The sequence below is a fragment of the Aedes albopictus genome, chromosome 2 (genome assembly GCF_035046485.1).
Source record: "Aedes albopictus strain Foshan chromosome 2, AalbF5, whole genome shotgun sequence".
In the NCBI taxonomy this organism is placed as follows: domain Eukaryota; kingdom Metazoa; phylum Arthropoda; class Insecta; order Diptera; family Culicidae; genus Aedes; species Aedes albopictus.
The window spans coordinates 174,042,182-174,058,825 of record NC_085137.1 but is presented as its reverse complement, the minus strand read 5'-3'; the positions used below and the strand labels follow the sequence as shown (position 1 = coordinate 174,058,825).

Sequence of the window (16,644 nt, the reverse complement as noted above, 5' to 3'; positions counted from 1 at the left end):
GTGAGCAAGAACAGAATAATAAAATGCACTGTTGTTTGAAACTTGCTTTTTGAGATTTGTGCGTCTGAAGTAGGAATTAGGACAGGGAAAGGTGATGAAATAGGATGAGGTACCCTAGAAGAGGGAATTAACGCATAAGCGCAACGAGAGCTCATAGCCCATACTACAATGGGTTTAATCAGTGCCATTAAAAGGACACTGAAACGCATAGAGGCGTAAAGATAGCCTATAGCTCATTGGAGGTAGCTTGTAACGTCATGCGACTTTCAATATGATATTGAAAGGCACGTCATCGAAAGCATCCTCAATCTTCAAGAAATCTCCCAAGCAAAAACTACGCTTGGGAACTTGTGTACGCTAGCCGCTGCGAAGTCGTGTGCGAAATTCGACTGTGATAATAATGAATTTTGCCGAGTCTAAATGGGTGCAAATGTCGCAGTAAATTTGAAACTCATTCCTTCATTATACAACGCACTCACCCTTTCGGGATAAAACTATGGAGTAATTTCACGCCATGAAAATACCCAAAAGAAAATTACAAGAGTTCAAAACATTGATATATGTTGCCCTTTACTGGCATTTACCAGATTAGCTGCATATGTCACAAACATACAGAAAAACTTGTAGTTATAAGACACAGAATGTTGCTAATTGACAAATTGAGGGATGAATTTTTGAAAAAAATCGCGTTCTGGTGGGATTCGAACCCACGACCCCGTATTCGCTAGACCGGTGCTTTAACCAACTAAGCCACAGAACAGGTGATAATTCTGCGGAATAGAAAGCGAAACTGAACCCGAGCCCTGACCATGAACATTCACTTTTTCAAGAACCATCTCTCTTTCGGCTTAGATGTCAATCCACAACACAGCCTCGTTTGTGCCCAACAACTACAAATACAGTAATGTTCCGATTTTATCACGGCCTCCGCCTTTATTTTTCATTCATTTGACATTACATTTGAGAGCAAGTATGTTCCCTCTTCTTTAAGATGAATGTTGAAGGCGTGTTTTGCAACGTTAAAAATATTGAAAATGCGTATACATTTTGTAGAATATTTAAAAGAATTTTTAAAAATAGGCGTGATAAAATCGGAACAATACTGTAATACGCTCTCACTTGTAGTTGTTGGGCACAAACGAGGCTGTGTTGTGGATTGACATCTAAGCCGAAAGAGAGATGGTTCTTGGAAAAGTGAATGTTCATGGTGAGGGCTCGGGTTCAGTTTGGCTTTCTATTCCGCAGAATTATCACCTGTTCTGTGGCTTAGTTGGTTAAAGCACCGGTCTAGCGAATACGGGGTCGTGGGTTCGAATCCCACCAGAACGCGATTTTTTCCAAAAATTCATCCCTCAATATGTCAATTAGCAACATTTTTTTTTTTTTTATTCTTAATCACTTAACCTAATTTACAGCTCTATTGTCCACTAGGGCACTACGTGAGCGAATTCAATTGACAGCTGCACATACATTTTGTACAGCGCCTAGATGTTATTCTGTTCTACTTTATCGAACTGGTGTCTTTCTGCTGCTTTCACTTTTCTACTCAATACGTGGTAGAATGATGAGCACAAGGAAGATGATGGATGGCCGTTGTTCCTTTCCAGTCCGATTGGGGGTCCATTACGAGTAGCAGTTTGCCGATGTCCAGGTATCCAGGTCCGTTTGAGCCATGGGGCTCAGAAGAGGGTCAGTGTCAGCCGCTCTCGGGAGAAGAGCAACTGACGAAAATTTGCAAGTGCCGGGGCTGGGAATCAAACCCACGACCATCCGCATATGAAGCGAACGTGTGACCAACTACGCCACGGGCCCCGACTATTAGCAACATTCTGTGTCTTATAACTACAAGTTTTTCTGTAAGTTCAAAACATATTTGAAATATTCAAATCCCTCTGGAGAAAAATAAGACAAAACCTGGAGATTTGAAGTAAGCAGAGCTTTTTAGTACCCACTAAGTCGATTCTGTAGCTACAATTCTCGGGTGGAAGCCAGAGATTCGTAACTATACAAAAGAATGGTTTGTCCGAAGATATTTTGAACTTGAACAGATCAGAGTTCCATTCATGAATATCTCTTGCGGTTCGCACAGACCGCAGAGGACAAGCTTCTTTCAAAGCAATAATTATGGTATACCACAATGGAGGGCGTTGTAGTAAATGAAACTCTCTTGGAGTAGCAATGGAAGCAAGTTATCCATAAAATGTGGTCGCAACCAGTTAGCACAAGTTCCCCAATTTGTTGAGCAGGAACGCCTGAATACGGAAAGTTTGCAAAGGAACACTCAAAAGTGCAAAGAAGGTCAAATAGAAACTCCTCATCTAACACATGGCAAATTCTGCTCATGCAGAGTTAGGTTAGGTGCAATTCTATGTAAAGTTACTGTACTATCTAAGTAATCCATTAAACTGAAGCATCTCAAATTAATGATTGAGCTACTTCAGATGATGTAATCATCGTAGCAAATGTCAGCGAAAAGGTGCTGAATACAAGAGCTTGCTTGAAGGCATCCATAAGGAAAGGTTGAAACATACTGTTAACGTTATTCTAATATATAGCATGCTCGAGGCACGACACTTCATTAATAATGAAAGAAGCAAACCTGGGTTAACAAGGTAACCTATACAGAAGCTACCTTACGAAGATAAACTTTTTGAAGTAGAGCCACTTAGGCTACACACGCTTTTTACGCTGAAAATTAATCTGAGGTTTCCTAGCTGTAGCCACTACCCAAACTAGACAGGATTACACTCTTCACAATGACAACACAAAAAGGAAACATCAACGACAAACCAAATCGGTGTCAATTGGAAAACGTCAATGGCGAAAACGCATCATGCGAACCCATATAGATAGTGATATAAGCTAACTTACAACATTTGTATAATCCCGCCCTTGTTTAGGCTCAAATTTGAGACTTTAGAAGGGCAACTGATAATCTCGGAGAAACGCTAGGTCCACTGCACCATTGCTCCGGTTGGCGTAGTAAGGGCGTAATACTGTGGAGGACGCCCCAATTCTCCACAGGCTCTGTTTGTGGTTAGGTTTTAATTAGACCACCCTAACTATTCATTCCTTGGCACGGTAAGCATAAAGCCGCATCACACCATGAATTAGGGGTCACATGTTTAGTGGACTTTTACCACTGGATCAGGCGGTCCGTAGTAAGTAAAAAGAAAATCACGTTAGGTACTGTTCCTTTGAATTCCACTAAGAATTTGCATCCTTTGACAGATACGTATTTCGACCTCAAGTGTAAGGTCGTCTTCAGTGTCTTGTACCAATGAGTCGAGTCAAGTACAAGACACTGAAGACGACCTTACAGTTGAGGTCGAAATACGTATCTGTCAAAGGATGCAAACTCTTAGTGGAATTCAAAGGAACAGTACTTACGCGATTTTCTTTTTACTTACAGATATTCCCCTAACAAGCCCAGGTTAATCATCATCGGTACGTAGTGTTCTTCTTAGCCAATTGAGACAACCGCTACCGACACTACACAGATATCTAGGCTGATAGGGACAAGAAGTTAACATTGATGGTCAACTGCCAAACGAGCCCGAATAGCCCACTTAATCAGTAAGGAGTGAGAAATGAACAGTGAGCAATAACAGTGAGGAATTATAAATAAAAAATGATGAATGGTGAATGAAAAGTGTGATGAGGAATGTTAAGTTAGCAATGCTCAGGGAGAAGTTGAGAGTGACCAGTGAAAAGAGAGAAGTGAGAAGATAGGAATAAGAAGTGAATAGTGTATAGTATGGCAGTGAAGAGTGAGAAATGAAAAGTGATTACTGAAGAATGAGGACTGAGCAGTAGCGAGTGACCAATGATGAACAAGCAATAAAAAAATGTGAAGCAATAAGGAGTGAGAGGTATGAGAGATTTGAAGCAGTGCGTCGTGAAGAGTTAGAAATGAAAAGTTAGAGAAGAACAATGAAGACTGAGAGTTGAGGAGTGAGCAAAAATTTAGTAGAGTTGGTATTTGAAGGTTGAAAGCGAGAGGTGTGAATCAATGAGGAGTGAGAATTGACAAATAAGCAGTGAATAGTTGCTGATAGCCAACGTGAGACAGCTAATGACGAGAAAATTCCAAATATCAATTGATTAAAAGGCAATAAAGTCCCATCAGATTTTTTCTTTAAAAAGTGAAAGTAAATTTAATGTATGCGATTTTTGCTCTTGTTTACAAATTCTCATGTTCTCTTTATAAATTGACCTTATCTTTTAAACACTTGTCCATAGAGAAGGAAACATCATTGTAAACTAAATCGCTTTGGAACATGGGAAAACTTCGACACACACGACAGTTCAAATGGATTCAAGAGGATTTGCGACTTCAGGGAATTTCAGGTGCGTTTTAGGGGCCTTCAGAGTTGTTTTAAAGGATTACAGGGATATTCAAAGGGTTTCTATGAGTGTTATAGATGTGTTTCGGATAAGTTTAAAGGCCTCTACAGGGACGTTTCAAATGGGGTTTGAAGGCAATCTACAGATTTTCAGGGAGATATCAGAAAGGTTGTTTTAAGGGCGTTCATGCTAGGTTCCATGGGCTTGCTGGCCCGAACAGCGGATGTTCCGGAAGGTGGCAGCGTAGAGAGCAGTGAACGTCCATAATAAAAACCTTAATTGAAGTCAGCGAGAACAATCTGCTTGAGTTACGCACTCTGCGAAAAGAGTGGATCACTATTGATATCTGGCGTAGGATTTACAGCCGCCCGTTCTATCGTGGCAAAGGCCGCGATAGAGCGGGCAAGAACCAGAGCAGCCAAAAACGAGTCCCGTCAACGGTCTTCGGCTCTAGAAAAGGGATTGGCTGATGAAGGGGAGGAAGCCGCCACAATCTGTCAAATTCGTCTCCTCTCTACGGTATCTCACAACGACGCTTTACTGGAGTAATGATGAATCCGAGACCAACAAGGCTCCCGGTGTCGATCGCATATCAGCAGAGATGCTCAAAGATGACCCAATTCTGTAATATCTGGCACACCGCGACTTTTCCGGCCGACTGGATGCAGGGCGTCTTAGTGAAGATTCCCAGGAAGGGGGATCTGATTGTATTTTCTGTGGAAAGTTATCCTAAATCGGATTCAGCAGAAGTTAATTGTGAGGGTCAATGAACGTGCACCGAATTGTAGGCTACTTTGGCAGCCCATCGCTATAGACCGTCTGGACGACTTCAACTTGGCCGGTGATGTTGTCCTACTAGTTCAACAGCACTCTGACATGCAGAGTAAGCTCAACGACCTGGCCGAACGCTCCTCTACGGTGGGTCTAACCATCAAAGTCAGATCAAGACAGTATATGGGAAATTAGTGGAGAAGGTCGAACACATTCAAAATCAACAAAACAAGATCGCGTCAGATGGCGGTACCAAGATCGACAGGAGCACAGATCAAGAGGACAAGGCGGAGATTCCAATTCGAATTTTTAATTCCAACGTGAAATCTGTGCCGAAACATGGTGCGTGTCAGTAGAAACCACATAGAAGCTTAAAGCGCGGAGACGATATCTGTAAGCAAGCGCTGGTTTGAAATCCGGCAGGACTTTGCAGTAGAGGAAAACTCAGAGGCTCGTGGCGACGAAGCTTCAACAAGGAAATCAAAGTACGTATTCGGAATCTGACCTGGTCTCAGGCTAAGACTAAAACGAGCAGCCGCACAGGATAGGGATCTTTAACATTGGACCCCAGGGGTGCTCGGGATACATACGTGAGAGAGTGAAAATTGGCTAACGGTGGACCGGCCTAATGGAAAATACCTAGTGATTGAAGCGCGAATACTACAGTAAGCAGTAATAGCTATCAGGCAGGATTATGGCGTTGCAAAGGGGTTTCATGGGTTTTAAATGGGACCCAAGGGAGTTCCAGAGATTTTCAGGAGCTTTTTAAGAGTTTTTCAAGAGTTTCCGGAGGGTTTTAGAAGCTTTCATGAAAATTAGCTTTTTTCGTAAATAAAAATTCGTCATTGAAGTGTTAGGATATATCAGAGGGACCGAAACTGTTCAAAGCAGATTTAGGAGATTTCAGAAGCCCTTGAGGGGTTTTCAGGGGGAATTTCAGATGGGATTTGGAAGCTTCAACAGGTTGTAGAGATCTTGATTCCGCTGAAAGAGTTTAAGAGCCACTAGAACTACACACCCTAGAACTGTTTCAAACTTGTGAGATTTGACGATCTAGACATGAAAGTCCCGTAATAGCCTCCTAATATCTTCTGAACTACTCTGAATTCCTGTGTAGGTCTTATGAAGCCCATTTGCAACCACCCTGTAACCTCCCTGAATACTTTTCAAAACCCCTATAGGTACCCTTCACACCCTCTAAAAACCACTGCGTTTCTTTGAAACCCTTTCGAAACTCTACGAAACCTACTGAAATCCACAGAAAACCTTCTGAAACTCCTTTAGGAACTACATTGAATTCTTCGAAAGCACCTGAAATCCCTTGAAACCTCAAAACCTACCCTCTGAAATTCTCCTGCAGCCCCTCCAAATCCTGTAAAAAAAAAACAGAAACCACTATGTGTGCCCCTGAAACAACCTTGAACTCCCGAAGCACTTCTGAAAGGTTTCCCAGAAACTCCACTGAAACTTCCTGAGACCCCTTCGCCTTTCTCAATCACTTGAAATCCCCTCAGACTCTTTTGAAACTGCTTGGGACCCTTATTGATTCCATGTTAAACTCTCAAGATCAAAGCCTGTTATTATGAACAAAAATCCCTTTAAACACACCCCAATTAAAGCACCGATTCAATTGATGCACTACATTTCCTCTTTCATGTAATTTATGCACCCTCAGCTCAGTGCATAAAGAGAATTTCCAATGTGCAATAGAAAAGTCAGTTACTTCGAGGATCATATAAAAATTCATAAATTCAAACAAAAGTCAGGTTCCATACTCACCGATTACGTACGAGTACCCGTCCAGGGTTAGAACACACTTCCGAGTGGCCGGCCCGGGCGCATACCTGAGCGACCGGGTCAGCAAGTTCTTCCCCGTCAGCATCCGGCCGCCGGCACTCAGCGGATCCGAGTGGCACTTGTGCACCGTATCCTTGCAGCAGACAACTGCTCCCCCACCGCCGCCGCAATCCAGGCAGTCTCCGTAGCACTCATGGCACCGGGCGGGTCCACGTTCCCTGCTGGCGGCTGCTATTGTTGCCGCCACCACCGATGGTCTAGGTTCGGATGGGTCGCTTCCCACTTCTCGGTTGGAAGCAGTGGCAGCAGCCTGAGCTAGCTCTTCATCGCTGCTGCTGCTGGTACTGCCACTGGATTCGGCCATATTTTTTTTTTTGAGAAGATGGAGAGTTGGTAACAAAAATCTTCAACGGCTTATATCGATCGGTTGGTTTAGTATTCGCAAAGACCGCAAATCGCGTGGTTGTTATTTTCTTCTTTGTTAGTATTTACCCACTAGAAAGCGCTTATCGGCACGTTATTCTTATCCTCGTAAAATGCTTTCTCGATGGACTCTTCACACTCTGAACGCAATTACCAAGTCAGCTTCCACCCGAATAACACATTTTTGTCACATACTTTTGGCATCGTAAAAGCTTCTTCAACGACTTTGAATATACCTTCAAGAACCTTAGGACCGTAATTTCATTTTAGCACAAGAGTCGCACCGAAACTCGACTAATAAATAAGATCAACTTTTACTTTAATTGACTTTCCTCGGAACTACCTTTGTATAGCAAACACTCGGCACACGGGCGAACGAATCTCCCGTAGTCCTCTAACGTGTGGGAGTCACGTTTCTTCTGGAGCTACTGGAGAACTCGAAGGACGTTATTCTTAATGCAATTTCACTTGGCTGCTGTAGTTTCTTCCCGGCGCGTTTCACCAGCAAATTGCATACCTTCAGGCTGTTGTTGTTTTTCCCGGCTGGATGCCGTTGATTATGGCCACTTGTTTTTCCATGCTTCATTGGCGGTGGGTGGCTTGGTGGTGGTGGCGCTCGGCGTCTGTCAGCACACGGGCTTGTCCCCACACGACACTACACTACACTAGGCCGGGGAAAAGCGAGGGTGTGACCAATGCACACGGTCCGATGGTTTCACATTGCGAGCTGCGATGCGCTCCTCTGGAGCAGCTCCAGTAAAGTGGCCCCGGAGAAACGAGTTGGAAATTTAAACATCCAATATAATTATGGTAAATAAATTAGCAGCTTAATTGAAATCTCACTTCACGCGCTCCTTCGGCTAGGATCAGGAGGACGATGACGAGGACGGCGACGGGGACTACATGTTGCGGTCGATTTTACCTCTCGGAATCGAGGTGTGGTGGAATTTTGTCAAGCAGCTACGACGGCATTCCGTGATTAATAGCGGCAAACAAGTTTTCCGAACTGGACGGGTTAATTACCGATGATTACTCCGAAAATTGGACGTTCGACGCGCGGGTTGATACGGACACGGACGCGGACGCGAACGCGGGATTTCGTTTTTATTTTCGCACTTTGGAGAGAGATGGTGTCGTTGAACAGTTGGTTGACTTGGCCTCTAGCTGATGACGACGTTGGGTCGATACACCTGATGACGATGCTGTTGGCAGGTATCCTCACACACTTTTACGAACAATTCAAGCGATGATAATTTGCGATCACATTTCACTGCACTAACGAAATCAAGAAACTTAATTGGTTGTAATTGGTCATTTTTCAATGGAGCGAGATGTTGGAATTACTTTTATTTCTACTTTTGAAGTGTCGTTATATAGAAAGGACGTAACCAGCGTGCGAGGACATGGATGTTTCAAACAATTTTCTCAGAATTATTTGATTAGCCTGACTGATTGGATAGTGTATTTTATATCAAAATGATACAGAACAAATTAGGAGATGTTGAACTTTTTTTTTATTTGATTACTTGCTTTTCATGAAGTCAAGAGGATAAGCTGGAAAGCAGTGTGTTTAAAACTAAAGATTCATTGAGAAGTAGATAACTCTTATTTTTCGAGGCGGTGTTATATGCCTTTACCGAGCAAATCCGAGCCGGAAAAGCATTAAGTACGTGCATTTCAAGCTGGGCCACTGGTCAGCTTATATGAAAAATAAAAAATTTGAAAAATGCCAAGTCTTACCTCCCGAATCAGTTGTATTGGACTCCCAAAAGCTACGTTCAAAATTTGAGCAAACCCGGTTAAGCCTAAGGGTGCGCTCAAAGTGCTTGAAATTTGTATGGGAAAACGGGGCCAAATATATGCAGAAATCTTAAGTTTTAGATTTTATGACGCTAAGTGGCGCTGTAAGCGTTTAATGATAAAACCCTTTGATATTATTGTAGGTGACTATATGCCAAACAACTTTGTCGAAGACCGCAAAGTGATACGACGCCTATTAAAAAAAGTTAAAGTGGTAAAGTGGGGCGAGACATTATGATTGTTTTTACAGTGCATGTAAAGGAATAACATCAATAATAATATCTCAATACTTCACCTCACTTTGCTTAGAATATAACTTTTCTCACAGGCGTCGGACCACTTTGCGGTCTTCGACAAAGTTGTTTGGCATATAGTCAACCAACTACAATTATACCAAAGGGTTTTATCATTAAACGCTTACAGCGCCACCTAGCGGCAAAAAATCGAAAACCTAAGATTTCTGCATATATTTGGCCCCGTTTTCCCTTACAAACTTCAAGAACTTTGAGCGCCCCCTTAGGCTTAACCGGTTTTGCTCAAATTTTGAACGTAGCTTCTGGGAGTCCAATACAACCGATTCAGGAGGTAAGACTTGGCATTTAAAAAAAATGTTTTTCATATAAGTGTGGGCCACAACCAAACATTGAAAAAAATCGCGGACATTGTCTTCAGCCAGAGGCTGTACAGACTGAATGAAACTTAACACTAAACAAGGGACACACGGAGCATGTACCAGTCGATACCGAGACGCATGGCGCGATTAGAAGCTTGGTGACCCTAACCGCATGGCTACGAGGTTCCACTAGCATTGGGATACCAATTGACTGATCTCTGATCATTCATTTTACACCAACCCCAGCACCAGTCAACGCTCTCCGACGACTGTTTCATCGTGGTTTCATCGATTCAAAGCTTTATATATTATTGATGACATCAAACCCGACATCAAGTTATATTTTCAGCCAGATACGTCTGACGGTTCTCTGGAGTTGTGCTCGAGAAAATTTTAACTACCGTCTACCCCCGTTGGTTTGAACGACACCTCATGCAAACCAACGGGGTTCATTTTTTAATTTGAACTTCTAGTAACCCTGTGGGCATCGAAAAACACACTGATGGTAACCCCTTTTGCTGTTTTGTTTTGATTTTGCGTTCCGTTTCATCCCGTTCCATGAGCAGAATAGCGTTTGAACCATTTTTAGTTTGAACGATGTGCAGATTAGAGGGGGTCAAGTGTTCAGATGAGATGAGGTCAAACCAACGGGGGTAGACGGTATGTATGTACTCCAAATACCTTGTCCTTGAGAAGATTTCATCGGGTCTCTTGGGATCTCAGGTGCGTTTCAGGGGATCGCAGGTGGTATCAAGAGGATCAAGGGGGTCTCCCCAACAAACAAGAATTGAACAAACGGCTCTTAAGCTTACTGTAGCTTAAGAAACTGTAATTCATCTACTTCTGTTTCTTTGGAGGGGTGTTTCAGGGGATCCCAGGGTTTAGGGTATTTAGGGCGTTTCAAAGGGTCTCAAGGAATTTTAGACTTGTCCCAGGAATCTCATGGCGAGTTCCAGAAGTACTCAGGTGTGTTCATAAGGGTCTTAGTGGCCTTTAAGGGAGCCTCAGGGAAGGACTTCAAAGGATTTCAGGGAGGTGCTTAGAAGTCTCAGGGGAGCGCTTAATGGTTCTTAGGGGCTACTCAGATGCGTTTCAGGGGGTCACATGAGGTTAACGGGGTTTCGAATGGTTCCAGGGGGTCTCTGGGCACTTCATACCATTGAAATGCTCCTGGTAACCCATAATCGTTTTGCAATAACATCGAACGTTATTAAACTTTTGAGATCCCTTGGAAAAAAAAACCATTCAAACTCTTACGATCACTCCTGAAATACCTCAAAACGTCCCTCAATTATCCTATTGAAACGCATTTAAAACCCCCGTAATCCATTTGAAATGCCCCTGAACTCCTTGGAACACCCTTGAAAGGTTCCTTAAATCCCCCTGAAACTAAACTGAATACCCCTTGAAGCTTCTCTTCGAAACACCTTTGAAATGCCTCGAAACACTTCTGAAACCCCTAATGAGGGCTCCTGAGATAACTTACAGCATTCCTCGGGGCCGTTCATAAACCACGTAGACTTTTTGGGGGGAGGGGGGTCAAGCCAAAGTCTACGCTCCAGACAAATTTTAAATTTTTTGTTTGGACAAAAGTCTACGAGGGGGGAGGGGGGATCTGAGATGGTCAAATTTTGGTGTACGTGGTTTATGAACAGTTCCCTCCAATAAAGTTGAATCGTTCTTAAAGCCCCTTGAAACGTCCCTGAAATCCCTGTACCACTTTTGAAACGCCACTGAAATCCCTGTAATCCCTCTAAAACGCTAACGAAACCTGTCGAAACGCCTTTCAAAGGCCCCCTGAAATCTCCTGAAACAACACCCTAAAACGCTCCTGAAGCCCTTTGGATCCCCATTTTTGGGCTCTCTGAGGACTTCCTGGAAACCCCATTGGCTTCACCTCAAATAACCAGCAGCAAGACCTGCTCCTGCGACCTAAGTTCCTTCTTAAAGCATTTACTTGTGCGTACAGCACACAATTCCCTCTTTTCATGCCTTTTTTAATTTTTGCAGTACCCCAGTCATGGCATAAAAAGAGGTTCCAGTGTGGTTGGATATGTGACGCTACATTCGATCTGAGGTCCTGGCGTGCACAATAGGCAAGTGATCTAATAATTCCACCAGGTCTGCTCCATCTGTGACGTTACAAACACAGCGCAACATTTTTTTTTTGTCTCAAGAGCAAACTTATGTGTCTCTGACAGATTTTGGGCCGCTGAATCCGAATCTGGGCTCAGATTTGCACCACCACGTCGCAATTTTGAGCTATACCTCAATTTATAGGGAAAAATATGCGATTTTGGGCTTTTTTGACTGCAAACCATTAAGCATGAAAATATTTTTTTTTGAGCAATCGAAGGATAAATTGGTCAATTAACATCTAAATTAACGACTCATGCAAAATATTTCATTTTACCAAATCAAATTTGATAGATTTAAGCATTTTATGTCAGTAAATAAACTTGCTTGCAACTTTTGGAGGATGACTTGTATGGGAAATATCGTACCTAACATAAATCGCTTAAAACTTTAAAATTCGATTTGGTAAAACGAAATATTTTGCATGAGTCGTTAATTTGGATGTTAATTGGCCAATTTTTCCTTTGATTCGTTAAAAAAATATTTCCATGTTTAATGGTTTGCAGTCAAAAAAGCCCAAAATCGCATATTGTGCCCTATAAATTGAGGTATAGCTCAAAATTGTGACGTGCTTGAGCAAATCTGAGCCCAGATTCGGATTCAGCGACCCAAAATCTGTCAGAGACACATAAGTTTGCTCTTGAGACAGACCAAAAGTTAATTTTTGTTACGTTGTGAAATCAATACTGTAGCGGTAGTATCTTATCTTGATTATAGTTTGGGCAGCTCTCTCTCTCTCTTCTTGGCGTAACGTCCTCATTGGGACAAAGCCTGCTTCTCAGCTTAGTGTTCTATGAGCACTTCCACAGTTATTAACTGAGAGCTTCCTCTGCCAATGACCATTTTGCATGTGTATATCGTGTGGCAGGCACGAAGATACTCTATGCCCAAGGAAGTCAAGGAAATTTCCTTTACGAAAAGATCCTGGACCGACCGGGAATCGAACCCGTCACCCTCAGCATGGTCATGCTGAATACCCGTGCGTTTACCGCCTCGGCTATATGGGCAGCTCTGAATATCCAATATCCATCCGTATCTAAATACGTCCCGAAATCAAAGCTGATTAGGCAGTTGCCTCTCTGGAATAGCACTAATGAGTTGCATCAAATTTACAATATCGAAACATTGGAATAGATGTCAACGAAAATCATTACAAATTTTCGTCAAAAATCGTTGCTACGATAAGTTCTTTGTATAATTAGATTAAGTTAGGATAGAATCTTTGGCAGAAATGTCCCTGTTCCGACAGGATCCCACTTCGAACGGATTTCGGAATAGGAACTGAACTCGACCCGCGGTATATAATGAAAACACTTTATTGTGCGGAAACGAACTGGTATGATACAACCGTAATGACTTTATTGCGTTCTTCAAACACGGTCGCAGTGAACGATAAGTACGCGCGCACGGTCGAATGCGAGATAACTGACTATCTTGCATTACAATGTATAGCTTGAACCTACATCTAATGAGATGTAGGTTGATCGGAAGACAAGAGATACTGAGAGAAATTCTCTTATGTGGAACCTATGCTAATTTGGTATTAGGGTGCGACAGAATTCAACTACGTATAAACATACCGCCCACCTTGGAATCTAAGCGATTTCAAATAGTATTGCTTAAACTAAATCTTATGCTACACTGACTGCTGCTACTGTGCTACACGATGACGCCGGCGGTACGAAACCGACGACTGTCGCTCGATGACGATGACTTCGGGAGTCCGACGACTGCTCTACTGCTGAACACTGCTGCGCTTCTTCTACGGTTCTGCCAACACGGATGCACTTGAGGGACGGGATGACTGACTACCACGGTTGTGGTTGGTTGACACGGATGACCGAACACGAATCCGCTGGACGGTTGTCCCACAGACGGATCGCCGGCAATCCCACGGACGGAAATTCGATTGTCCCACGGCCGGATGCCGCGGATCTACGATGGGAAGGCTATCCTGAAAGATGAGAGGGTGCTTTTTCATCTATATAACCCAAACCAAAATAGACTTCCCTGGAGCGGAGGCCTCCTGGCCTCCGCGGGCGCCGAAGCACCAACGATGTCCCGGATCCCTGATCGAACGTCGATATATCGAGCGGTGTCCAGGTTGACGGAATAACGGATGATGGAGTCCACGGTCCACAGGCAAGCAAACGGAAAAACTATCTGGAAAATGACAGGGTGCTTTTTCACCAATATAACCCAAGCATAAAATGACTTGCCTGGAGCGGAGGCCTCCTGGCCTCCGCGGGTGCCAAAGCACCGACGATGTCCCGGTCGCACAATGGTGGAGCTTCAGTAGGGCGGACGATGCAGACGCATTCTACGATGACGAGCCGATGATGCGGTCGCCGGCGGATCGAGAGGTGCCATGGATGCTCCTTCACCACGAACGCATGGATGCAACGCCTCTGCTACCTTGGCAAATGGAAATGGCGACATAATCGGGAACGCTTCAAAATGACGGACAGGACGGCACCGTGGACTTCACACATGCAGAATGATACGATTATTGCTGGCCACTGAATGACCAACAGCTGACAGGATACTAATATTGTAGACCTCAAGCGGTTCCGGTAGGCAGGAAGTTGGAACGAGTTGGCAGTTCAAAAAAGCAGTAGAATTGCAAACAGAATGCAGATTAGATCTGCTCAGACTCCAGGTTGTCGCGGATCGGAAGGACGCAAATTTTCGAAATGGCCCTCTGATACTCGCCGTCCTGGGCCTTCACAGTAACAACGCGTATGTTGCCATCTGATCCGGGGTGGATCTGAATGACGCGGCCCAATTTCCACCTTAGTGGCGGAAGCTTGTCTTCCTTGAGTAGGACTAGAGTCCCAACGGAGATGTTGTCCCGTTTCCGGGTCCATTTGGTCCGGTTGTGGAGATCGGACAGATACTGAGTGGACCACTTGGTCCAGATTTGCTGAACGTAGTCTTGCGCTTGCTGCCACATTGACAGACGATTCCGCTGCAGATCTTCTAGAGATGGCTCTGGAACTGCTGTCAACGGTCGCTGAACCAAGAAGTGACCTGGCGTCAACGCTTCGAAGTCCGACGGATCGTTACTGACCGGCGTGAGGGGCCGGGAGTTGAGGATCGCTTCAACTTGAGGCAACACGGTGATCATCTCGTCGTACTGCAGCACACGGTCGCCGATGGTACGCTTGAAATGACCCTTGAAGGACTTCACGGCGGCCTCCCAAAGACCACCGAAGTTGGGAGATCTTGCTGGAATGAAGCGGAATTCTATGCCGTCCTCGATCGCTCCACGGACGATGGCCTCCTGGAACGTTTGGTCGATGAACAGCTGTCGTAATTCATCCAGTTGGCGCTTGGCTCCCACGAAGTTTGTGGCGTTGTCGCACATGACCAGGATCGGTTTTCCTCTGCGAGCCACGAACCTTTTGAAGGCGGCAAGGAAGGCTTCGCTGGTAAGATCGCTAGCCAACTCGAGATGGACTGCCTTCGTAACGAGGCAGATGAAAATGGCAACGTAATGTTTCGTGGGAGTCGCGCGGCGAACAGGGTATTTGATCAGGAATGGTCCGCAATAATCCACGCCTACTCTAAGGAATGGAGGTGCCGGAGAGACTCGTTCCGACGGAAGATCGGCCATAAGCTGGTCTAGCACCTTCGGCCTGGTTCGGAAGCAACGAACGCATTCGTGTATCACAGAGTTGGCAAGACTCCTGATGCGCGTGATCCAGAAACGCTCACGAACGGTAGACACGAGAAGCTGCAATCCGGAATGGAAGTGCTTGCAGTGGTAGTAGTGCAGGACCAACCTTGCCAGTGGATGATGGTGACTCAAAATCATCGGATGTTTCCGACTCGCTGACACTGGCGCCTTGGCTAGTCGGCCTCCCACACAGAGGATTCCACTGACAAGAACTGGATTCAACCTGCTTATCGCAGACGATGGACTGACTGGATTGTTCTTGTTCAACGCTGCAATCTCAGCGGGAAAGGCTTCTTGTTGCGCCAGCTGAACCAGGAATGTCAAGGCCTGCTCGTGTTCGGGGAACGTCAGAAACCCTGTGCGTCTGTCCTGTCTGTGCTGTGTGTTGTGCACGAACCGGCGGATGCCAGCGACCAACCTGACTAAACTGAACAGCGATGAACGGAGACTGAATATTTCGCTGACGGACTCAGCCGTCGCTGGGAGCGCAACGACCTTCTTCTCTTCCAGTATGGCAGGATCGATTTCCTCTTCTGGAGCCTTGGACGGCCAGATGCTCGCGTCCTGACGAAGCCACAGCGGTCCCTCGAACCACAGCCTTTCGTACTGCAGCTGAGCCGGTGTCATTCCCCGAGAGATGATATCGGCGGGATTTTCTTCACCGGCTACGTGGTTCCACGGGCATCCTTTCGTGGCGTGTTGGATTTCCGACACACGATTCGCAACAAACATCTGCCACCGTGACGGCAGCGACGAGAGCCAGTACATCACGATCGTCGAATCGGTCCAAAAGAAGGCGGTGTGCTGAATTGCTGTGCTGGCGACGAACTTTTCGTATAGGTGACTGAGCAGCAATGCTCCGGAGAGTTCCAGCCGGGGAGTGGTCTGAACCCTTTTCTTCCGCTTCAGATCTTCGAGTGGTGCGACTTTGGACTTGGCTGTGATGAGGCGCACTTCTACGGAACCGCCGAAGGTAGTACTGCGGAGGTAGAGGCATGCTCCATACGCCTTGTTTGAAGCATCGCAGAAGCCATGAACCTGAACGGAAGCCAGATCCGTACTGAACGCCACCCACCGA

The 16,644-nt window shown here is 44.9% G+C and overlaps 1 protein-coding gene across 13 annotated transcripts in view; it reads right to left on the bottom strand.

The window, feature by feature from the left end:
* The window catches only part of LOC109418311 (dual specificity calcium/calmodulin-dependent 3',5'-cyclic nucleotide phosphodiesterase 1), a 760,467-nt gene that overhangs the window by 334,513 nt on the left and 409,310 nt on the right, over window positions 1-16,644 (bottom strand). For 3 of the 13 annotated variants that reach the window (XM_029859410.2, XM_062850740.1, XM_029859415.2), the window contains exon 2: window positions 6,898-8,613. The exons of 8 other annotated variants lie outside the window; for them this stretch is intronic. In XM_029859410.2, coding sequence (XP_029715270.2) covers window positions 6,898-7,279 — 382 coding nt within the window. In that variant the 5' untranslated portion in view covers window positions 7,280-8,613. The remainder of the gene's footprint in view (window positions 1-6,897; window positions 8,614-16,644) is intronic. 2 more of the 13 variants (XM_062850741.1, XM_062850742.1) reach the window with 1 other exon arrangement.